Genomic DNA, 25011 nt, shown 5'->3' on the forward strand with positions numbered 1-25011 from the left:
GGAAAAGAAGAAAACAATTTTAAGACAATCATTAAGTCAAAAAACTATTAACATACCTTATAAAAAGATTTATAGCAAGAGGGTCATGGGCATATAGGAGGAAACTAGTGATAATAGGAGCTCTTTCATAGAATAAGAGGAGAAATCTGCAACTGGGAAAAAAAAAGTACACAGAAGAAAGAGAATTGAAAATAATCTCCATAGCTTAAAGAGAATGGAAATTGTGGCAAGCTTTACCTTGAAGGCTTAAAGAAAGAGAAGAAAGAAGAAATAATTGTGGCTTACATTTTGCTAATATTCCCATACTGTAACTACGTTTTCTTTGCCATTTGATTAAGTAGAAGGGCAGATGTGAACTTTAAACTAGTTTTGTTTTATTTCATTAATTTTGTTTTCTCTTGGGAATAGGATATGGCTAAGGATTTCAGAACTGCTGGTTTTACTTTATTCTTTTAATTGGCATTGTTAGATTACTGTGTATATGGTAGTCAGATATGTTTTTCTTTCTCTTTAGACTTAATAACAGAACAGTAACTTCTGTTGTTGGTATCATTTAAATATACACTTCATTGAGAACGTTTTATTAAGTTCTTAAGTTTTCATCTCCCCTTTTTTAAATTTAGGCTTTATTATTTTTTTCCTTGTCTTATATTTCTCATAGTTTACATCTTAAACACACACAAACCCACATATAGGCAAACCCTATATGATTTTATTTTGTTTTTTTAATCATTGTGGAAAGAAGAGTATAAGCCTTGGAGTCAAACAGACATGTATTCTGATCTAGCTGTGAGATATTAGACATAATAGATAAACCTTGAATTGTAGGTTCTTTGTTCATAAAACTTTGGTAGTTTTGTTAAGGATCAAAATGGTTGACAGAAAAAATATTTTTTACAATGTCTGGTGCAAACTGTCTACTCTGTCAATGGCAGGTCTTGACCCTTTCTTCATTTTGCTTAGTTTAACAGAAATTTGAACAATTCTTTTTGGTCATATAGAAAAAAATGTTTTCAAATGAACACTATGCATTTTCAACACTGAGCAGAGGTTTCAGAGTTATCTGATTCTAGCCCTGTTTACCAACTTTGAGCCATGTTATACTTTACAGCTCTTTATGTGTTATAGGTAATTGATATGTGCGTTCTATGTCTACTAGAGTTTTGATTGACTTCCTTCTCTCCTTTGGGGGGGAAAAATAACAATTTCACTTCCACTGCAATTCATTTCAACATTCCTTACTCCCTATAAGCTTGTGCTATTTTGACTTTTCCTTTGACTGATTATAACATTTGCTTGGTTCCCTCATTGTATGAATAGAATAAAATCTTTTCCATGTATTTCTTTTATATCTCTGAGACTCAAATTTTACCCTTTCTTGGGATAATTACCCTTTTATGTTATATTTAAAATATTTAACATTTAAAATATTTCCAAGAAATGTCTAAATAAATTCTCCAGAGTAAATTAGTTTATTACACACCATTTATGTGTAGCATGCTAGTATTTTATTTTAAATATTTGATATTTGGGATATTCCTACAGTGATACTAACTCTGCTGGCAGTGGGAGGTTTTTGCATAATATCTAACCACAAAGTACTTTAGATAAGGATTTATTTATTTATTTTCTATTATTTTAATACCAATGTTATATTCTCAGGGTAAATTTTCCATTGTAAAAAATTGCAGGTCTTTCATTGTCTTGATTATAATGGCAACTCTACAATGTATTTTGAGTGAGTAGATAATAAAGGAGTCCTAAAAAAGAGCACAAGTACTTTTCCCCCTTAAGTATCTCATCACGTTGTAATGAGTTAAGAAGTTGTATTATGTGTATGTATAATTGACATTATATTTGTTTCAGATGTACAACATAATAATTTGATATTCGTATATAAACATACCTTGAACATATAGTGGGTTCAGTTCCAGACCACCACAGTAAAGTGAATATTGCAATAAGGAGAATCAAAAGCATTTTTTGGTTTGCATATAAAAGTTATGCTTATACTATACTGTGCTCTGTTAAGCGTGCAATAGGATTATGTCTAAAAAACTGTACATACTTGAATTAAAAAATCTTATTGCTAAAAAATCCTAACTATCATATGAGCTTTCAGCTGGTAGAGGGTTTTTCCTCAGTGTTTATAGCTGATGACTGATCAGGGGATTAGTTGCTGAAGGCTTGCATGGCTATGGAAATTTCTGAAAAAAATATAACAATAAAATTTTCTGCATCACTTGACTCTTCATTTCATGAACCAATTCTTTGAAGCAGGTGATGTTGTTTGATTCATTTTACTCGCAGAACTTTTTTTCAGAATTGGAGTCAATCCTTTCAGCTCCTACCCCTGCTTTATCAGCTAAATTGATGTAATACTCTAAATCCTTTCCTTGTCATTTCAACAGTCTTCACAGCATTTTCCCCAGGAGTAAATTCCGTCTCAAAAAAAAATTTTCTATGCTTATCAGTAAGAAGCAGCCCCTCATCCATTCAAGTTTTATCATAAGATGGCAGCAATTCAGTCACATCTTCAGACTCCACTTAGAATTCTAGTTCTCTTGCTATTCTTTTTTTCTCCTCTTTTCTTACCATACCTGCAGTTACTTCCTCCACTGAAATCTTGAATCCCTCAAAGTCATCCATGAGGGTTAGAATCAACTTCTTCCTAACTATTCATGCTGATATTTTGACCTATTTCCATGGATCACAAAAGGCATCTAGAATGGTGAATCCTTTCCAGAAGGTTTTTGATTAGTTTTGCCCAGATCTATCAGAAGAATTACTACCTATAACAGCTATAGCCTTATGCAGTGTATTTCTTAAATAAAAAGACTTGAAAGTCAAAATTACTTCTTGATCCATGGGCTGCAGAATGGATGTTGTTGGCAGGCATAAGTACAGCATAAATCTCATTGTACAAATCTATCAGAGCTCTTGGCTGACTAGGTCCATTATCAGTGAGCAGTCATATTTGAAAGGAATCTTTTTTGCTGAGTAGTAGGTCTCAACAGTGGCCTCTAAATATTCAGTAAACCATGTTGTAAATAGACGTGCTGTCATGTAGGCTTTCTTATTCCACTGATAGAATACAGGGAGAGTATATTTAGCATAATTTTTAAGGGCACTGGGATTTTTGGAATGGTAAATGGGCATTGGCTTCAACTTCAAGTCACCAGCTGCATTAGACCCTATTAAGAGCCTGTCCTTTGAAGCTTTGAAGTCTGGCATGGACTTCTCTCTACCTATGCAAGTCCCAGATGGCATCCTGTTCTGATAGAATGCTATTTCATCTACAGTGAAAATCTGTTGTTTAGCGTAGCCACTTTCATTAATTGTCTTATCAAGTCTTCTGGTTAACTTGCTTCAGCTTCTATATCAACACTAGCTGCTTTACCTTGTGTACTTTTATATTCTGGAAATGACTTCTTTCCTGAAACCTCATGAACAAAACTCTGCTAGCTTCATACTTCTCTTTTGCAGCTTTTTCACTTCTCTCATCCCTCATAGAATTGAAGAGTTAGGGCCTTGCCCTGGATTAAACCTTGGCTTCAGGGTATGTTATGATCAGTTTGATCTTCTACCCAGACCACTAAAACTTTTCTCCTTTTACCAGTAAGGCTGTTTTGCTTTCTTATCATGTGTTCATTGCTGTAACAATTTCCTTTAAGAAAAATTTCCTTTACATTTACAACTTGGTTAATTATTTGGTTGTAAGAGGCCTAGCTTTGAGGCTGTCTCAGCTTTTGACATGCCTTCCTGACTAAGCTTAATCATTTCTAGCTTTCTATTTAAGGTGAGAGATGTGCAATTGTTCTTTTCACTTGAAAACTTAGAGGGGGGGTTATTAACTGGCCTGATTTCAGTATTGTTGTGTCTCAGGGAATAGGGAGGCCTGAGGAGGCCTGGGGGAAGGGCTGATTGGTGAAGCAGTCAGAACACACAACATTTATTGATTAAATTTGCTACCTTACATGGGTGTGATTTGTGGTATTCCAAAACAATTACAGTAGTAACACTGGAGATCACAGACCATAGATCACCATAACAGATATAATGAAAAAGTTTAAACATTGTGAAAATTAACAAAATGTATCACAGAGACTTGAAATGAGCAAATGCTTTTGGAAAGTGGCATCCATAGACTTGCTTGATTCAGTGTTGCCATGTACCTTTAATTTGTACAAAGTACAGTATCAGCAAGTGGAATGAAGCAAAGCTCAATAAAATGAGATATGCCTGAATATTGCAGAATGATCACTACAATATATTTAATTAATATTCATATAAGATTTCTCATTTTTTTTACTTACTATGAATATTTTTTAAGATCTATTAGCAACTTTCAAATATGAAGTATTTCAACTATGAAGTATTACTTTCAAATTCAAATATGAAGTATTTCAAAATGAAATACTTTCAAATATGAAGTATTTCAAATATGAAGTATTACTAGTCACTGCTGTATATGACATCCCTATGACTTATTTTTTTTTATGACAATAAATTTGTATCTTTTAACCTTATTCCCCGACCCCGGCAACCACCATTTGTTCTCAATATCTATTAACTTTTTTTTCTTTTTTAAAGATTTCACATGTATGTGGAATCATACATACGATATTGACTGTCTTTGTCTGATTTATTTTACTTAGCATAATGTCCTCAAGATTCATCCATGTTCTCACAAATGGCAGGATTTCCTTCTTTTTTTTTTTTTTTTGATTTCCTTCATTTTTATGGGTGGATAATATTCCATTATATGTGTACAATATACACACACATATACACACATCATATTGACACACATATACACACACACATCATATTTTCTTTATCCATTCACCCTTTCATCCATTGATAGGCACTTAGATTATTTCCATGTCTTGGCTGTTGTAAATGATGTTGCAGTGAACATGGGGGTGCATATATATCTCTTCAAGGTGGTATTTTGTGTTCTTTGGGTAATTACCAGAACTGAATTTGTTGGATCATATGGTAGTTCTATTTCTATTTTCTGAGGGGAACCTTCATACTGTTTTCTGTAGTAGATGTATCAATTTACATTCCTGCCGGTAATGCCTAAGGCTTCCCTTTTGTTTATACCTGCCAACAGTTGTTATTTCTTATGTTTTTAGTAATATGCATTCTAGTATTACTGCTCATTCGAGGTATGGGGTGATATTTCAATGTGGTATTCATTTGCATTTCTCAAATGATTAGTGATTTTGAGTACCTCTATCTATTGGGCAGTTGTATATTTCCTTTGGAAAAATGTATGTTTAGATTCTCTGTCCATTTTAAACTAGGTGGTTTGGTTTTTGTCTTTTGAGTTGTTTGAACTGTTTGTTTTTTTGGATATTACCCCTTATCAAATACATGATTTGCAAATATTTTTTCCCAGTCGGTAGCTTGTCTTGTCATTTTGTTGAAGGGTTTTCTTTGCTGTATAGAAGCTTTGTAGTTTAGTCTCACTTGTTTACTTTTGCTTTTGTTGCTTTTGCTTTTGGTTTCTAAAAGAAATTCTTAAGGACCCAGGTTCCCTAGCCTGGGGAGCCAAAAGCTTCTTCAGCATATCAGTTTAACATACCTCTTTGACTTAAGTTGTGATTTTTTTTTTCTTCCTCTTTGGAAATTGCTTAGAATTTGCCTATGGTTGGTCACTTTGTATGAACAAGAGTTGAAAGAAAAAGAGTCTCAGATAGTGACATGGCTTAAGGATATATTTATGGTTCTGAAATAGTTCTTCCATATTTTTCAAATTTATTAACATCATTAGATAATACTGTCTGCATTTTAGTAGTGTGGTTCTGTTTTTATTTTTATTTCTATTTATTTCTTTGATGCTGTGGATTTTTTTCCTGCCATGGTAATGACGAAGTGGGATTTATTTATTTTTTTTGGAAGTGGGATTTAAGCATTATTTTTTAATTTCCCTGTCCAAAACTTTTTATTTTTTAAAATTTTTATGGTATTAATTTGTGTTGACCATTCTAGTGATGGATTATGAGGATTCTATCTCAGTATGTCTCTTTTTATAAATTGAAACGTAGCTTTTTAGTCATCTACATTATTCTAAAAATTGCTCATTACAGTTTGTGGGATATGGTGTTGCCAAAATAGCTCTTAGAAACACACCATTATTCTTCAAGGAAGCAGGGAGAGGTAGAGCCTGTTATTTATAGAATACTCAATTTTGTAATTCCTTTTTTATTAAGAAAGTAACCATTCCTATTCCTTGTGTTCCTGTATCTTAGCCTTTTTAAAGCTATTATATATTTCTCCTTGAGACTCTAACATAGATATTCTTGGTCATATCTTGCACTCCATTCAGTAATAAATCAAAGGGGCATTTCTTGGAGAGAACCTCCTTGGATAGAGGTAATACTTTTCTAAACAGTGATTTTAACCCGGTTTTCAGCTACTTAAAAAAAAAACCCCAACCTATCCACTTATTTTATATGTGCTAACAAACTTTCATATTTAGATTTACTATTTAGATCTTCCTCAGTTTTTGCATATTTTTTGTTTTCCATAACTGAATGATTTCTTTACATGAGTGAATTTCAAAGTCTTAGTAATGAGCCCTGAACCTAAAGTGGGTTTGTACATAGACTTGAAAATAAATTAGGGTATCACAGGGTTTCAGTGAGGTGACAATTTGTAAAAGGTAGTCACCAGACTCTGTGAGATGAGAAGATGGTAAAAAGAGGGCCTTGGGTTGGATAAAAGAATGTCTGAATGAAAATTAGAGTTCAAAAATATTTTTTAAGTTAAAAGTTATAAAAATGTTTATCATTTTATTGGTGTTCTCCTTGTAAATTATTAACCATCAGCAGGGATTCAACAGATTTCTTTGGGTATAGTTAAAAGTGCATGAATATTTGCACCTGTTTCTTGTTTAGACTTTACAAGAATTTTTATGCTTATGTAAACAAAACAGAGTTGACCACAGGCGGAATTACTGGAAAAAATTGCATACTATTTGGAAACTTGGTCCTCCTTTGCTTATGCGGTGTTCTGACGTAGTGGACTTTTTTGTGTTTTAGAAGAAGTCTGTCAATGAAAAATGATATGCCCAATGACTTTGCTGATTACCATTACAAAGTGAAAGATTAAGAACTGCCATTCATTGCACTTTTGATTAGCTTTATAGCTGTAAAAGAGTATATGCTGACCTTGTATTCTGTTTTAGAAAACCAAGGATTTCATATTTGAAATGAAGTAGATGTACTCTTGAGATCTCAAAGCAAGCTTAACAAACAAAATACCTAAAGAAACAACATTTTGAAGATTTCTACTTCTTAAGAAATTGGACATTTTATGTGGAAAATGGTGCTATTGGGTGCACTTAATCGACATGAAGACTGACACCAGTCAACTTTTAATGGACCAAAGAATACTATAGCAGTTTCAAACTTTAAGAGGTATATTTTCTTTGCCTGGTGAGAAGATAATTATTTATATACTGGTATTTGTAATTTTCTATTATTAAGCTTAAAAATTCCCATATGTTAAGCTGGCATCTATAAAATGCATACCATCATTATTATTTAATACTAATTTTAGTCTATATATATGGACAGTATTTACCAATGTAGCTTTTTTTAGAGTGAATTGTTATTGGGTAGTCACCTAAAATGTAGGGAAGATGTGTGAATTCTAGTATAATGAGAAACTTAGAGGCTTAACTGAAAATATCTAGTTTCCTCTGAGAGAGTAATATATTTATAGTTCTCTTTGTCTTTTTTTTGTTTACAGCACTACTTATTTGTTTCCTTTAATTCATTTTATTTTTTTAAGATTTTATTTATCGGGCAGCCCCAGTGGCTCAGCGGTTTAGTGCCGCCTGCAGCCCAGGGCGTGATCCTGGAGACCCTGGATTGAGTCCGATAGGAGTTGGGCTCTCTGTATGGTGCCTGCTTCTCCCTCTGCCTCTCTCTCTCTGTCTCTATGAATAAATAAATAAAATCTTAAAAAAAAAGATTTTATTTGTCTATTCATGAGAGACAGAGAGGCAGAGACATAGGCAGAGGGAGAAGCAGGCTCCCTGCAAGGAGCCTGATGGGGGACTTGATCCTAGGACCCTGGTATTACGACTTGAGTCAAAGGCAGATGCTCAACCACTGAGCCACCCAGGTGGCCCCAATTTTATTTTTAAAATAGGATGTGGATTATGGTATAGTCAGTAAACATTTATATTATCCAGTTAAACAAATTTCTGAAAATCCTACTAGTACCTCATAACTTGAAAGCACATGTGTAAATCTAGGCATTTAGGTTCAACCTTCCTTGTTTCTTCAATAATTATTGTGATTAGCAGGATGCCAGAGTGGCTTGTGCCTTCAAATCCTGTGTTTGTTGGTGGTTGCCGATTCTTGACATCTTTTCATAAAAGCATAATTTATTTTAGTAAACTAGTTGGTTCCTATTTATCCTTAGTTTGAGTACTTTCCTAGAGCAAGTTTTGATCAATGAGTTAATGTAGCTCATGAGGGTTGAGTAATACAGCCAGGAAAAGCATTGAAACAAGTTCAGGATTAAATTTTTAGGCATATGTAATTATTTTTTCTTTGTTGTATTTAAAAATTACACTCATGAATCTGCCATTTAGTTTAAGAACTAGAACATTACCATCTAATACTGTTCTTCTGTTCTATTCCTATGCTTTCTTCCAGAGGGAACCACTGTCTTATATTTTGTGTTATGTTTTCCTTGCTTTTGTAAAAATACAGTTTTATTGTATATGTATGTATATCTCTAAAGAGTTTTATATGCCTCATAAAAATAGATTAATGCTCATGTGAACTCCCTATGATTTATTTACTTTTTTTCACTCAAATTTATGTTTTTAAGACTCCTCCATTTTGTTGCATATACCTGTAGTTTCTTTATGTTCACTGATGTAAAATATTTTAATGTGTGATTATACCATAGCTCTTATAGCTATTTAAGTGTCAGTGGATATTTAGGCTGTTGTTACTTATTTGCTATCATGAACAGTAATGCTAGGAGTATTTCAATACATATTTTTAGTGTAATTACATCTTTATTTAGGCAAGACTTTTGTTTAGGCATTTTTTCCTTTAGGAGCAGTTTTTTGATCTTTTGTTTATTTTCTATTGTATAAAAGTTTTCTTTGTGCTCTTTCCTCCTTTTATTTAGACTTACAGAAAACCTGTAAGAAATGGACAAATGATTCCCATATATCTTTTGATTTTCTTTAGATGTTACCATATTTGCTTAACTTTTATTTTTTCCTTCCTCCTCATTCTCTTATTTTTTCTTCCTCTTCCTCTTTTTAATATTTATTTTAGCTTTCTTTTTTCTCCTTTGCTGAGGACATATAGTCAAAATACTGTGTCCCAAACTAACTTGGGTTAGTTCTTGACTTTCACCCCACCCCCTCCCACACTTTATTGTGTGATAAGATTATTCATTTGAAATATGGTTTAGTTCATTTATTACTCTTTGTATTTTATTTTAGGGTTCAATCCCCTTATTCCCCTGCTTGTTGATTTTAATGCATCTGTGAAACATTAGCATGATTCCAAGAATCAGAACCATATTAAAAAGCTGCACTCATAGAAGAGATATTTCCACCATTCCTTTCTTCTGTCTTCCTGCTTCATTCCACCTGTCTTTCAACTATCAATCTTATTAGTTTTGGCTTTCTTCTCCCTGTATTTGTGACAAATGAGTAGGTGCATGTGTCTGTGTCTTTTCATATATTTAAGGACTATTTATATATTTTATTTTTGGTGTCTGTTCACATTTTGTCTGTTTACATTTTGCCCGTTATTCTGTAAGCTGTTTTTTTTTTCTAATTTTTTCCTCTCAAGTTTTAAGCATTTTTGATATGTTAGGAATATTAATCCTTACCTGTGATACATATTCTACATATTTTTTTATCAGGTTTTAAAATTATTATTGAGGATAATTTTAGTACCCAAAAAGTGTTTACATATTCTATAGTCATATTTGTCAATTTTTTCTTTTATTGTATCTAGAATCAAATTATAATTAAAAAGTCCTTTCTACCCCAAGGTAAAGAGGAACTCATTCATAGTTTCTCTTAATACTTATATGGTCTCATTTTTAAAAATAATTGGATCTCTGATCAATACAGAGTTTTTATTTTTGTCTATAGTGTGAGATATGAGTCTAATTTCAGCTTTTCCCAAATGGCTAATCAGTTGTGCCTTCACTGTTTATTAATAATGCCATCTTTGCCTTAGTGATTTGAAATGCCATTTTTATCATATATCTAAGTTTCACACATACATGGGTCTGTTCTGGACTTTCTGGTATATTCTTCTGGTCCATTTATTGCTGTGCCAAATAAATACACTCTTTTATTTGTAAAGAGGTTTTATATGTGATAATATAATTTAAAATACAATATATCTTAATAAGATCAGTAGTATATTTTAATATAGTTTAATTTAGTTTATTATAATGAGGGGTAGTATCCTCTTTATACTTTTTCATTTTTAGCATTTTCCTGCTTGTATTTGCATTTTTGCTTTTCCACGTGATGTTTAATGTCCATTTGTCTGGTTCATTTGTAAAAAGCTTCTTGATACTTTTCTTGGAATTATATTAGGACTATAAATAAACTAAGGGAGGATTGACATCTTTATGATGTTTAGTTTCCCTATCCACTTCTAAGAGATCTTTTCATTTGTTCATGTGTGCTCTCTAGTCTTTCAGAAGTGTTTTAAAGTATTTGTCACATTTCCTGTTAAATTTGTAGCTAAGTATTTTATCTTCTTTGTTGCTCTGGAAAATAGTATTTTTCTCACTGTTATATACTCTAAATAGTTAACTGTTTTCATAAGTAAATGCTATTTTTGTTATGCTATGTTTAAGTTTATATCCTGCTACTTTACTGAATGTGTGTATTGTTTTACCTAGTAGGAACATGAAATAGTTTTCCTCCTTTTTCTATTTTTATGTTTCTATTTAATTTTTCTTGTCTAACTGCATTGGCTCATGCCCTTAGTGGAGTGTTCAGTGGCATGGAGACAGTAGTCATCCTTGTTTTGCTCCTGTTCATATAGGAAATAACTTTAGTTTTTCCCTGTTAATTAACATGCAGACTTTAGGATAAGGCCTATATCATGTTAAGAAAATGTTCACCAGTTTCTGTCCTCTTGAGTATTTTTAACAGATACGGGTATTCACGTTTTATCAGAAGCATTTTCAGAGCCTTAAGATAATCATATCATTTTTCTCTTCAAGTATATTAATATGGAGTGTTTTCTAATGAATTCCTTAATAGTGACCCAGCCTTGCATTACTTGTGCAAATCTGACTTCTTATTGCATGTCACCCTCTCAATATGGTATTGGATTCCTTACTAATATTTTATTGATAACTTTGTCATTTATAAGTGATACTCTAAAACCTCTACTAATTCTTTTTGTATTATCTTTATCAAGCTTAGCTATCAGTGTTTTATTAATGTTACATAATGCTAATGACATTTTGATATTTTCCTTTACTTTCAATGTTCAGAAACAATTTTAAAGCATTTAGATTATCCATTCTTTTAATTTTTGGTAGAAATTTTCTTGAATCCTTTACCTGTGGGGTAGTTGCCTGATAACTTTTTTCCCAAAGGAAGTTGGTCTATTTTTTTAGTGTTTTTTTTTTTTTTAGTTCTAATCAGAAAACTTTTATAAGCTATATTTCTGTGGAAATTGCTTATTTTATCTAATTTTCAGATTTACTTAGAAGTCTGCACAGGAATTTTATTACCAAAAAAATGTTCTGTTTTAATTATTTTCCCCATGTCATTTTTTTTGTATATTTGTACTTTCCTTTTTTATTTTTAATTAGTTAGAAACATTTCATTTTTTTTTAGAAATCTAGGATTTTATTTTTTTTGGAAATTCAGGATTTTAATTAATAGATTTACTTTTCTTAATCTACTTCTGCATTATCTTGTTTTCTTTATTGTGCTTTTTAATTTTTCTTTATTTTCTTTTTAAATTTATGAGCTAGGAATTTAATTCATTGATTTTTAAAAAATTGACTGAAATATTCATGACTATAATTTTTTCCTCATCATTGCTTTATTTATATCCCATTATTACATGTAATCTTTTAATTATGATTATTTTTTAGAAATTCTGTCATGTTGATAGTGGGACGTTTAAATTATTGTGGTTGGGTAGTAATGGAGCAGGTGAAAAGATTCCTGGATAAGCTTGTTTTGAATACTAACAAATTATAATTTCAGTGAAAACTTCCATTTACTGAATATTTATCATGTACCTATCTGGTAAATGAAGTTATTATATACATCATTTAAATTAAGTTGTATAGCTTTGTTTTGAGCTATTATTTCCCCATTTTCAGAAGAATAAACAAAGGCTTAAAGGGGTTTATGTAATTTGCCCAAGGCTATATGAAAAGTAAAGTGTTATTGTTTAAATTTGAATCCATTTTTGACTATACAGCTATGACTTTTACTTAGGCAGTATATTGTGAGGTCACAGAGGTATTGAGCAGTATGGTATAATTAGGACTGTTAGTAGCACAGTGTAACTGGAGTGAGTGAGGTTGGGACCTAATGGTATCATTTCTGGCTTGGGCAAATAGTTCTTTGAGGTACTATTAACTAAGATGGAAAACATGAAGCAAAGCAGGTTTATGTAAGATGATGGGTAAGTTTGACATACCTACTAGACAGCAAAATGGAACTGTCTCGTAGTTATTTGAGTATATGGGTCTGGAGATCTACAAGTAGTTTGTGCTTCGAGATGTGAATTTAGGTGTCATTAGCTTACAGGTCATAATCTAAATGATGGATTTTGAAAGTGGTAATGATATAGACCTTGGGAAAGTCAGAGGGTATAGGAAACAGTGAAACTTAAGACAGGATGGAGAAGGGAGTCTGAAAAGAAAACAAGGACAAAATAGTCAAACTATTAGGAGGAAATCTAGGAGTTAGGAGTGTTACAAGTGCAAAAGGAAGAGAGTTAGGAATAGGGAGGGTCACCAGTAGCAAGTGCTCCTTGGAACTAAAGAACGATCAAATAAGAAGTGTTCATTTGATTTAATAATAACTGAAAGGCAAATTAATATCTTTAATGATGAGTCCAGTGGAGTGATGAGGATTGGGGAAGAAAAAAATGGAGACAGAAATAATTTGAAGACAAGAAATTTATTTATAAAGGGAAAGTGTGATAAGGTGGCTAGTGTAAATGTGAGTTTGTGGTCACAAATGTGAGGTCCCTTTCTTCTACTTTCTTCACTCAACCTCTCCCTTCCTCTTCCCCTTATGTATCACTTTCCTTTCTTTCCTCCTATCCTCTCTCCCCTTATTTTAACCACTTGCCCTTCTTCTTTTCCTGATATGATGTACTTGACCATTTAATGTTACAAGATGAGGATATTTTAAAAAAATTTTTTAAAGATTTTATTTATTTATTCATGAGAGACACAGAGAGAGAGAGGCAGAAGCACAGGCAGAGGGAGAAGCAGGCTCCATGCAGGGAGCCCAATGTGGAACTTGATCCCGGGTCTCCAGGATCAGGCCCTAGGCTGAAGGCGGCGCTAAACCGCTGAGCCACCCGAGCTGCCCTAGGATGGGAATTTAACTTGGTACAATATGATGTCTTAGATTATGGCTACAAATATGAGTGACATAAAGACATATTAAAATATTCAGGTTTTAGATCAAAATGATATTTTTAAGAATTTCTTGAACCCAGGATTGTAGTCACACATAACCTTTATGCCCAGAAATAAACATAATTGTCCAACAAATTTTAATGATCTTTGAAATAATACTGAAAATAATATAAGCACAGTGCTAAATGTTTTACATATTTTAGACAAGTCTCATCAGCAACTCTATGCCAATTTTACAGGCAAGAAAACTGAGGGAAGTCAAACATGCCAATTGTTTTATACTTGGCATGACAAATGGTGTGGACTCTATGCTGTTAATCACAAGGCTGTATTCCCTCTTACTGTACTATAGTACTTATTTTCATGCCCTTAAAAGTTCATTATGAATATTTTTGTTATAAATTATAATTCAGAATTAGAAGTTAGACTATTTTGACATTTTAGAGAAATCTGTTAGCATACAGAATAGTGAAGATTAGAAAAAAATTTCTGAAAAAGATACATTGAGTACAAGCATGAATTGAAATCCCAGTTTTCTGTATTTTAGTTAAAATAGTGAAATGCATGTGGGACAAGATAGAATACTTTATTCAGTATGGCACATAGTATCTTAAAAATTCAGAATTGCAACATACTAATAGTGTGTGTAAGATAATTGAGTGATCCCATAAGGTACCAATCAAAAATTGATATATTCTTTAGTTTTTAAAAACCTAATGACCTTATAAATGTCTTTCTTTAGGGAAAAGTGCAATTTCCATTGTGAACTGCCTTCCAGAATTTATGGTAGACCTTCGCTGACGTTGCTACTGATGCCAATGTGGAATAAAGGTCTTTAAAATTTAGAAAGTCAAATGTATAAACAGACTACTGCTAAAAATGATTTAGTTATCCTTCTTAAACTTTAAAACACATGATATAAATATGTTTGAATTTTTAGAAATTTGAAAATACAGTAATAATCAGTATAATCCCTTTATTTTGCCCTTATTAGTATTTTTGTCTTTATCTTGTCAGTTGGCTTTCTTTTTATGACCTTTATATTTGAACCTAATCACAATCTAATAGTACTTTTTTTGTCAAACTAATTACAGGATTCTATTTCAACATTACTTTTTTATAAAATAATTCAACAAACTAAAATTGATTTTAACATGAAAATTCCTTTACCTGTTACAAAAGAAATTGTTAACACAGAGGCAGTTTGGTTAGTTATTTTATTTTATTCTATTCTATTCTATTTTATTTTATTTTATTTTATTTTATTTTTCAAGATTTTATTTATTTGAGAGAGAGATGCGTGCATGCGTACGCACACATGAATGAGCATGGGGGGAGGGGCAGAGGGAAAGAGGGAGACAATCTCAAGCAGACTTCCTGCTGAGCATAGAGCTGGATGTGGGCTCGATCTCATGTCCTGGACATGGTGATCTTCGTGGAAATCAAGAGTCAGATACTTAACCGACTGAGCCACCCAGATGCCCTGGATTAGTTGTTTTAAAGTAATTATTCTTGCTCTTAGCTCAGTTTATTATAATACATATTTAATTGATTTGACTTGCCTACTGTGTCATAAGGTCATTGAGTACATGAATGCATCTGTTTTGCGTACTGTATCTTCTCTATGCTTAGCACCTGTGCCGGGCATTAGTAGGCACACTAGTGCTTTTTCTTAACTGAGTGGATGGGTAATATATTTGAATACTTTCTCTCAGTTGGAAATACCCTATTTATGGTAACGTGTTAGTATATAAACACTAAGACATTATTATGTTGTTTTGTTGCTTGGGTCTCATGTGGAAATGTCATGTTAACTTTAGAAATACTAGTTTTAGATATTAGCTAATGGTCCCTGAGGAATAGTTATAGAATCTTCTTTTAGTCTCATTGCTTTTCCTTCCATTACTCTTTTCCCCTTCGCTTCCCTCTGCTCCCTTTCTTCCGTTCAACCTATCCTTTACTTTCTCTTTGATAATCCTTTACTTATTTATTTTTTCTTTAGTATCTGGAGTCCATCTTTCTCCAGCTTCTCCTGAGATTGTACTAGACCATGACCACTCTCCTTCAGTTGGCTGCCTCTCTTCTGAGCCCATCATTTCATCACCAGAGAATACACATGCAGACAACAGCATTGTCAGTCAAACTGTTCCCAAAGCACAGGTAAAGACAAGTGTATTTTTCTATGAAGTTTACAGACTTAAAAAATTACTAGGTGGTTTAAATGAAGCTTTTCTGATTTTTTTTTTACTTATTTTTCTTAAATATTTTTTTGTAGATATTTTAACTTTGAAGGTAGTATCTGGAATTAAAAAAAAAAACCTGAATAATATGTTTGTTTTGTGGCATAATTGAAAAGTATTTAAGTAGCCATAGTTATTAAAATATGGTTTGAGTGTATCTATCATTTATTAAAATTGACTCAGATTTGCATTTCAAATCTTCAAAACTTCAAAAGAAAAATAATTACAAAAATATTTCTGTTTTCAGGGAAGATTATCCTGGGTTTTTTATTTTTTTATTTTTTTTATTTTAGTTATTACAGTCTTCATTTGGCTTTAGAGTAAAAACCAAAAAAGACAGCAGTCATAGGGTTTATTTATTCAAATACTTACTGATCCAGGGATTGAGCTAGATGCTGCAATTAGTCTGGATTTTCAAAGTGCAGTACATAATACTGAGTCACTTGTTATCTTTACTAGAGAGTGGGTGATCAATTAGTGGTTATTAATAAATTTCAAATTCTGATTTACAGTTTAAAAAATATACAAATTCTAGCTGTCTAAATTTCAGAACTGGTGGATATCAGATGTGTCTATACTTAATTATATGCTTATAAGCATGAGAAAATGTTTTAAGTTTTTAGTGCTTTGCTTGCAAAACAATAAATGCTTTAGACTCTAAATTTTAGAGGAGTTTTGTTTCTTAGTTGCAAAGATCAGGTTGTTGTAACAGTTTGAGGTCTTCTGTTGATTTACTTAAAGGGTGAAATAATTTCAGAACCTTTGCTACAACTTAATTTCCAAATGTGGTTTCTGGTGCCCTTTGGATGTTTTCATTATTGGTACAGTGTAAACTTTCCCCTCTTGTGTATTTTTTTTTTTTAATGTGGTTTAGATTCAGCAATCAACACACACTCATCTGGATATCTCACTTTTTCCATTGGGTTTAAATGATGAGAAAAGTAATGGAACAATTGCCCTTGTGGATGATTCTGAGGATCCTGGAGCCAATGTATCAAACATACAGCTTCAGCAGAAAATTTCAAGTCTGGAGATTAAACTCAAAGTTTCTGAAGAAGAAAAACAGAGAATTAAAAAGGTATATTTACATTTGCCTAAAACATAAATATTTGAATTACATAGACTTGAAATTGGATCCCAATAATAATCCCAATCTCTGATTAAAAATTTGAGTAGAAGATGCTATCTTCCCTTGACTATAGATTTAAATGAGTTTTATGAGTTTTTTACTTAGAAAATTCTTTGATAAGCAATTGATAGTTTTAGATACGTACTTTTAAGGATATAAACATCTTCAACCAAATTTTTTTTCCTCTAATGCTTTTCTTCTGATTGATTTTTATTTACTTTGGAAACAGGTAGTATTATATTTCTTATACAGATTAGAAGATTTGTAACATTGATTTGTTCCTATGGGAAGTTAGCGGCCTGGGATATTTGACAAAAGTACTTAGATATACAGCTGTGTTGGTAAATTATTTATGTTCTCATTTCTCTTTCCTATAAATATATGTATAAAAATACCTTTGCAAATTTATAGAAAGTATAGGTAGATATGTAGAGATAGTTTGTGCTGATTGCAGTTAATTTAGATGCTATTCATTTATTAGTGTGAATAATTTCAGTGTTATATCAATGTTAATACAGGTTTGGAAATGAGAGTGGAGCATATAGTCTGTAATACTGTTGAGCTTTAAACCATACTTCCTATCAGTTCTTTCCTTACCATATATTTTCTGGTGTGTTCATTGAAAAAACTGAATGTATTATATGCTTGGATTTTTCTTTTAGGATGTGGAATCATTGATGGAAAAGCACAGTGTCTTAGAAAAAGATTTTCTTAAAGAAAAAGAGCAAGAGGCCATTTCTTTTCAAGATAGATACAAAGAACTTCAGGTAAACCCTGTGAAATGCTTTAATTTAATTTAATATGCAGGCCTTTTATGGAAGCATGTAATATATTTTCAAAAGATGTTTAATAAATACTTTATGGAGGATCAGATGCTTGCTTCAGCATGTAAAATATTAACCATCAGTGGATGAAGATGATAAATACCATTTTGGAAAGTATGAATCTGTGAGAAGCAATGAGGGTTAGTTGAGACTCAATTTGGTGAAAGATACTATTTGTGATGGATAAAACATAGAAATTGATATTCTGATTTTTCTTACTGTAATTACATATGAAGAGTTTGGAATCCTCAAACTTCCAAACTGAGATATTTAACCTTTTTCATAAATTGTAATCAATGCCTCCCCCTCTTCACCTCAAATTTCCTTAATAAACTTGTTTCTTCTTCAGTCTTTCCCATCCCAGTAAATGGCAACTGCGTATTTTCAGTTGCCAAGGCTGATACCCACATTTACCCCATGTCTGTTCCTTTCACAACCTGTTGGCTCTGCCTTCAAAATGTCCAGGTTTTGACTGTTTGTCCTTAGGGTCACTGCTAACGCACTATTCTAAGCCATCCTTATTTCTCCTTTGGAATACTAAAGGATCTTCTAACTAATCTTTTTGCTTCTGTCATTGCCCACTTACAGACCATTCTCCACATTGCAGCCACTGTGATCTAATACTTAAAGCTGAGCATGTCCTTTCTCTGCTGTTAAACCTTCATGGCTTCTCATCTCACCCAAATTAAAAGCCAACTAAGTCCTTAAAATGGTTTGCAAGGCAGTCCTCATCTTTTCCCTGACTCTCCTCTGTCATTTTGCCTTATCTCTATGTCTGGAACACTCTTCCCTCAGTTATCTGCATGGTTTTCTTTTTTATATTATTCAGATCTCTGTGCAAATATCACCTTATTAGAGAAGACCTTTCTAGACAATGCTGAGATCCCTGCCAACCTTCCCGTATTCTGTTTTGTTTTTCTCATAGCACTTTTTACATCTGACAAACTATATATTTACTTGTTTATTTGCCTCAATCATTTTAATGGTCTCCTAAGTGGTCTTCCAGCCTCTACCCTTGCTCTTCTCCCTAATGAGTTTTTATTTCAGCAGGTAATGTTTTTAAAAATGTAAATCAAATCATTTCCCGACCTCAATTCTCAGTCCCCATCCAATGTAAATCTTCTGGCTTCTCCAATTTTTCCAGCTATTTACTTACACCAAACTTCTTACTTAATAAGGTCCAGGTGAATGTGTGAGTCTGTGTCGAGGAGGGCATTCCTTGGCTGTTGGAGTGGTGAGTGGAGGGAAATGGTTTGTGATTCATTCACAGCCTCTCTGACTGGAATGCTCTTCTATCTGCAAAGTTCTCAAAAAAAAAAAAAAAAAAAAAAAGAATAAAGCAAAAAGCAAAACTTGAAAATAGGGCAAAGGGTAAGCTGTGTTCTTTCAGTGTGTTATGGGGAGATTGTTTAATAGACTTTGGATTATTTAGGAGAATGTACTTTATTTGATTCACTGTGTAGTACTGATTAGAAGTCTCAGATATATTGACATTACATGTTAATTAGTTAATGTTTTTTTTTCCCAGGAGACATGTAAGTAATTTCTGTTAGAAAAGATAACCTCAAAAATGCTCTTCATGGGGCACCTGGGTGGCTCAGTGGTTGAGCGTCTGCCTTTGGCTCAGGTCATGATCCTGGGTCCTGAGATCGATTCCGCATCAGACTCCCTGCAGAGAGCCTGATTCTCCCTCTGCCTAGGTCTCTGCCTCTCTGTTTGTGTCTCTCATGAATAAATAAATAAAATCTAAAAAAAAAAAAAAAGCTTTTTATTGCCCTGTAGAACATTGGCCAATTTTGTCTCCAACCTAGCACTCTTTCTTAGTCTGACACACCATTATTTAAATTTTATATCTATATATCTTCAAATGCTTTTTGAAGTAATCTCAACATCTGATTACTTCAGCCTTAACATAAGTTTTTCAATTATTAATAAGTGAGTAGAATAAATCTTTGGCATGTGTTTGGTTTGTATATATATGAGTCACATTTTAACTTTTTGAAAATTATACTTTTAACAACTCTCACTGAACTCTAGCTTCCTTCAAAGAAATACTTGCTCAAATGCTACCTTCTTGTGGATGCTTTCCTTGACCATGCAATAGATAAGACACTGTGTAAATGCTTAATATTTCCTAGCTACCTTTCTTTGCTTTTTTTTTTTCCTCTTCCTCTTAGCCCTTATTCACCTTTTGTTTTGTTTTGACTTGGTTATTTTTTTCCTCCCACCAGAATGTAATTTTTATGAAATTGGGAGCTTTACTTCCCAGTGCTTAAAGCAATATCTGGCATATGGTATGGACTTACTTAATATTTTTGAATGAATGAATGAATTCACTGATATAATGCAGCCTACTCCCCACGGGCTAATTATGTGGTGTACAGCCCACACTTATCAGCCCCATACTTGGAATTACAGTGTTTATATATAGGAAGATGCAATACTGAATACTGAGAGAACTTTGTTTTTCTTTTTCTGCCTGTACCGTGACTTATTCTGGGCCCTCTAATGAGACATATACCTTTGCAAAGGTATAATAGACTAAGAAACTGAACCTCCGTTTCAGTTTCTTGGTCTATTAATGAGAACAATAACTTGAGATACCATCTAAGACCTCACATACACTTTGAGCTTTCCATAGTAAAGACCAATATAAATCCCAAGTGGCATTATAATGATTGTCGTACTGCTTTTACTATTAACAGTGATAAAATAAGGTTGAGTCTTCAAAACTCATATTCAGTTTAAAAAGATCATTTATAGGAAACAGTGCTTCCAAAGAAAACTTTTTTCAGATGATTTTACTTCTGTTCCAGGTAGGGTCTCTCTTCTTTTTATACCACATGAGTAAAAGGGTCAGCTGACTTTCTCTCATCTCATCTTGGCCAGATAAGTGATAGCCAAATATACTAGGAGGTCTTATAGCCGGATTGAACTAAAAGGCAAGCATGCTATTTAGCAAAGTTTTTTGTTGTTATAGTTCTACAGGTCACGTTGTTATCTACCTTTTTTCTTCAGTTTGTTTTCTTCCTGCTCTTCAGTTTGTATAATGTTTATTGTTCTATCTTGTTTACTGATTCTTTTTGTGTCCCTTCCATTCTGCTTTTGAGTCAGTTCTTTGCTGTTTATTAGTTTTGTATCTTGGAGTTTTAAAATTACTATTTAATTCTTTATGTCTTGTATTTCTTTGCTGAGACTTTTTTTCCTCATGTTTCAATCATGTTCATAATTACTTACATAAGAAATTTTATGACAGTTGTCTTAAAATCCTTGTCAAATAATTTTATCATTGGTGTCAGCTCATTGCTGTCTGTTCGTGGTCTTTTCTAATTCAAGTTGGGGCTTTCCTGATTCTTGGTGTGATGAGTGGCTTAAATTATATCCTATGTATTTTTGGTACTTCATAGGACACTTTGGATCTTGATTAAACCATGGATTTTGATGGGCTTCCTGACACTGCACAGTTGGGGAAAGGTTGATGCCACTTTAATGTCAGGAGCAGGTTTCCTACTTTGCTGCCTTTGACCTTCTGGGTTGGAAGGGTATCTCCTTAATCATGGGGAAAGTGGGATTTCAGGTCCCTTGTAGGCTTTGGCTGATATCACCTTGCTTGGCAGGGGAGGCACTTTGTTATTCTTCCTCATGTGCTTGTATTGATAACGTAGAACAGATAAGCCTTGTTACCTCTGAATGGTTGAAAAGTTCTGACTCTCTGCTCAGCTTTTTCTTACACAGGAAAGGAAAGCGAGAGAGAGCGAGCCTTCTCATGTCTAGGTGGGGATTCAAGTCCAACAAATGCCTCTCTACTTGGTTTTCTCTGCTGTTACCCAGAGGGCTCAGAGGGGTGGGATGGGAAACCTCCCTACAGCTGGTGGAAGTCTGAACTTAGCATCCGGGCTTTGGCTTGTAGGGATGGATATGGGGTATTTTTCTTTTCCCATGGGGTTCGGCTGTCTTCAGGCATTTATTATTTACAGGTTTTTGGTTCTGCTGAGTTGTCCCTACTGTGGTCCTTTGTCTAAAGAGGAACGGCTTTTCTTGGGGTGGTTTTTGTTTGTGCCCATCAGTATTTCCTGGTTGATGGCCATTCCAGCACCCAGTTTGGGATATATGAGGGCTAAGAAAAACCTCACAGAACTCAGTGCTGCATCATTCCTCTTTGTCCCCAGGTCCCTAGATCTCTCTTCTTGCCACCTTCTAGAATCATCTTACATTTGTTAAAATATAATATCTAGATGTGTTAGCTGTACTTAATGAGAAAAATAGGGAGAAATGCATCTACTTCATTTTAGTCAATAAGTGCCATAAAAAAGTACATTGTAGATTTTAAATATTCTTTGTTGTAGCTACAGTAGGAAACTAATTTTAGTCTTAAAATACATGAATTTAAAGCAGATATTTTGAGTAAATTTTTTTAAAGAAATAGTTTACATAATCAGATTTTGGAGTCATTGTAAATAGAGGCAGGTCAAATAAAAATATGGATAATTCAAACTGGGAAGTAATTCGTAAGTCTCTAGTTTTGCTTTATACCTACCAAGTTTGTGCATGTATAGGTGTATGTATTAGACTTTCTGAAAATATATTTTTGATAAAAATATTTAAGTTATATTGTATAGACCAGATTCATTAAGAATTTAGAAAATCTTGGGTTTCAGTATTTCACCTCCTTTTTTATAATCCACATCCTTCTGAGGATATAGCCTTTTTTTCAAACTTATACAAAGCTAGTTCAATCTAATAATGTTTTAGGAATAAGAGATGTTACTAAATTTGTGTCAGACGAAGCCACTGTCTACTAAATATATGTATACAATGAAATATTAGCAAAAGTGAATTTTTTAAATAGTGGATACTTATTAAATTTCTTGCTTAATATGGCTTTCAGATATCTGAAAGTCAATATATTTTCTGTAGAATATAGCAATTCATGTATTTTTTTATATTAAGAGGTATAACATATAGATCTAAATATTTTTGGAGCTCTTAATGAAACAAAATGTTTTCTGTTATTTATGATAATGGGGATAATATATTGGTGCCTCTCTGTGGTATCATAAGTAAAACAAAACATTCAGGAATATATAGTACTGACAAGACTAGATTAAATTAGCTGAGAAGCCTTTTTCTTAAAAAATGTTAGTATGTTTATGTGTTTATATGAATAATATGTTTAGTGTGGAAAATATGGACAATTCAGAAAAATAAAAATAGAACAAAATTCATATCTATTCATCACCATAGACAATGCAAGTATTTTAATGGGATCTCAAAGTAGATGGCTTGAATTTTCAGTTTTGCAAATAAATCTAACTCTCCTTAGATCATTATTGGGTGTGCCTCAGTTAAGATTTAGTCTAACCAGAGAAAAAGTAATGAATGTAACGTTTGTAAAACCTTAAATAAACTTTTTTTTTTTAAAAAAACAACATTAACTATTATAGAGAATTCTCACAGTGTTGTTTTATGTGATATGGTTTAATTACTGGGATAGGTGGCAGGGTGTGAATGTGCCTAGAACAGAAGGAAACAAGGAACACTGTGAACTCTGGAGTACAATGGGGGTGTGCACCACCTCTCCTTTCCTGTTCTGTCCCGGGTGTGTAGCCTAACCAGAGGAAGAAAAGTGACTCATGCTGCGTTTGTCAGAAGTAGCTATGTAAAGGACTTTTTATGAAAGTTGAATAGAGAACTCATCTTAGTACAACTTGGATTCCAATTTCTTTTGTCTTCTTTCTCTGACTCCCATAGCAAATTGGTCTGCATGTGTGACGAGCACTGAAGAAACTTGTCAGCTTATCAGATTGCACATCTCATAATGCTACCCCATTAAAAAAATTGAATTAACAGATGCATTACCATCTCTGAATAGTTGTCAGAATTGGTAGCTATGGCAAACTTTAGGAATTTTCTGTATAAACTTTTTAAAGACCTGGCCTGTTCTTCTAAGTGCTGTTTCCTATTGAAATGCCTCCTGGTTATAGTATGTTAATTATTCTGTTTGAGAATTAATTAAAGCAAAACAAAAACAGTTCTGTGAAAATACAGTGTTTCATTTAATAGTGTTTAACTTGGCCTCATAAGTGGACTTACACTGCTTCAGGTTACTATCTATATTCTGTCGCTGATATGAATAGATACCATTCTTTTCTTCTTTTAAAGATTTTATTTATTTGCTTATTTATTTAAAGAAAGAGAGAGAACATGGGCAGGGGAAGGGGCAGAGGCCGAAGGAAAGAGAGAATCTCACGCAGACTCCATCCTGAGCCTGGAGCCCGACCTGTACCTCCATCTCACAACCCTGAGATCATGACCTGAGCCAAAGCCAAGAGTCAAATGCTCAACCATCTGAGCCATCCAGATACCCCAAGTAGATACTATTCTTTTTTTTAAATAGATATTATTTTTAATGTTTTTATTTACTTTCTAAAAGTGAATGCTGATCAGATGTTAGGCCCTTGGCCCTTTAGCCAGAGGCTATTGTGATACCTGTGCTTTACGGCACTTGTCTGAGGTTAGATTTGAGCTGTGGCTTGATACCTCTGCCAGTTTACCTTGATGATCCAGTATGTGAGGTAGCCCAAAATGTAGTTGCAGTCCCACCAAGAAGTAGAATATGCTGAAGGAAGTACAGATTAAGCATACCTTGAAGACATCCTATTCATTCATTTAAGAATGATTAACAACGGCATGAAGAAGAGGAAAAAAATGAAAGGAAAATAAAAATTTTTTGTTTTCTTTGGTCTTATATGCCTTTCATTTAATACTGTATTTTAGATTGGGTGAGATATTGGGAAATGAATACATTTCAGGTGTTAGGAAACCTATCTTCTTTACAACCCCTAACACAAGAGAGCCATTACAACAGATGCATTTAAGAATTGTTTCTTATTCCATAATAAATTGAATTGTCAAATCCATTGTGAATTTGGAAGACCTTTTTGTCAAACTGTATTAGGACAATAAGCATTGAAGCAATCGATTTATATATTTTTTAAAAGTTTATTCAAGACAAGAAGGATGAATTATATATAAAAATAAGCGCCGTTTCTTTTAAAGATTTTATTTATTTCTGAGAGACATAGAGAGAAAAGCAGAGACATATGCAGAAGGAAAAGAAGGCACTCTGTGGGGAGCCTGATGTGGGACTCAGTCCCAAGACCCCTGGATC

General features: G+C 33.1%; 1 protein-coding gene across 3 annotated transcripts in view; it reads left to right on the plus strand.

The window, feature by feature from the left end:
- CCDC91 (coiled-coil domain containing 91) overlaps positions 1–25011 on the plus strand; it is a 328037-nt gene that overhangs the window by 100354 nt on the left and 202672 nt on the right. Inside the window, exons 3-7 of one of the 3 annotated variants that reach the window (XM_041735812.1) lie at positions 7199–7430; positions 14390–14478; positions 15650–15807; positions 16762–16965; positions 17679–17783. In XM_041735812.1, coding sequence (XP_041591746.1) covers positions 14460–14478; positions 15650–15807; positions 16762–16965; positions 17679–17783 — 486 coding nt within the window. In that variant the 5' untranslated portion in view covers positions 7199–7430; positions 14390–14459. The remainder of the gene's footprint in view (positions 1–7198; positions 7431–14389; positions 14479–15649; positions 15808–16761; positions 16966–17678; positions 17784–25011) is intronic. The other 2 variants (XM_041735813.1, XM_041735811.1) reach the window with 2 other exon arrangements.

Source organism: Vulpes lagopus, chromosome 21, assembly GCF_018345385.1.
Source record: "Vulpes lagopus strain Blue_001 chromosome 21, ASM1834538v1, whole genome shotgun sequence".
In the NCBI taxonomy this organism is placed as follows: Eukaryota; Metazoa; Chordata; class Mammalia; order Carnivora; family Canidae; genus Vulpes; species Vulpes lagopus.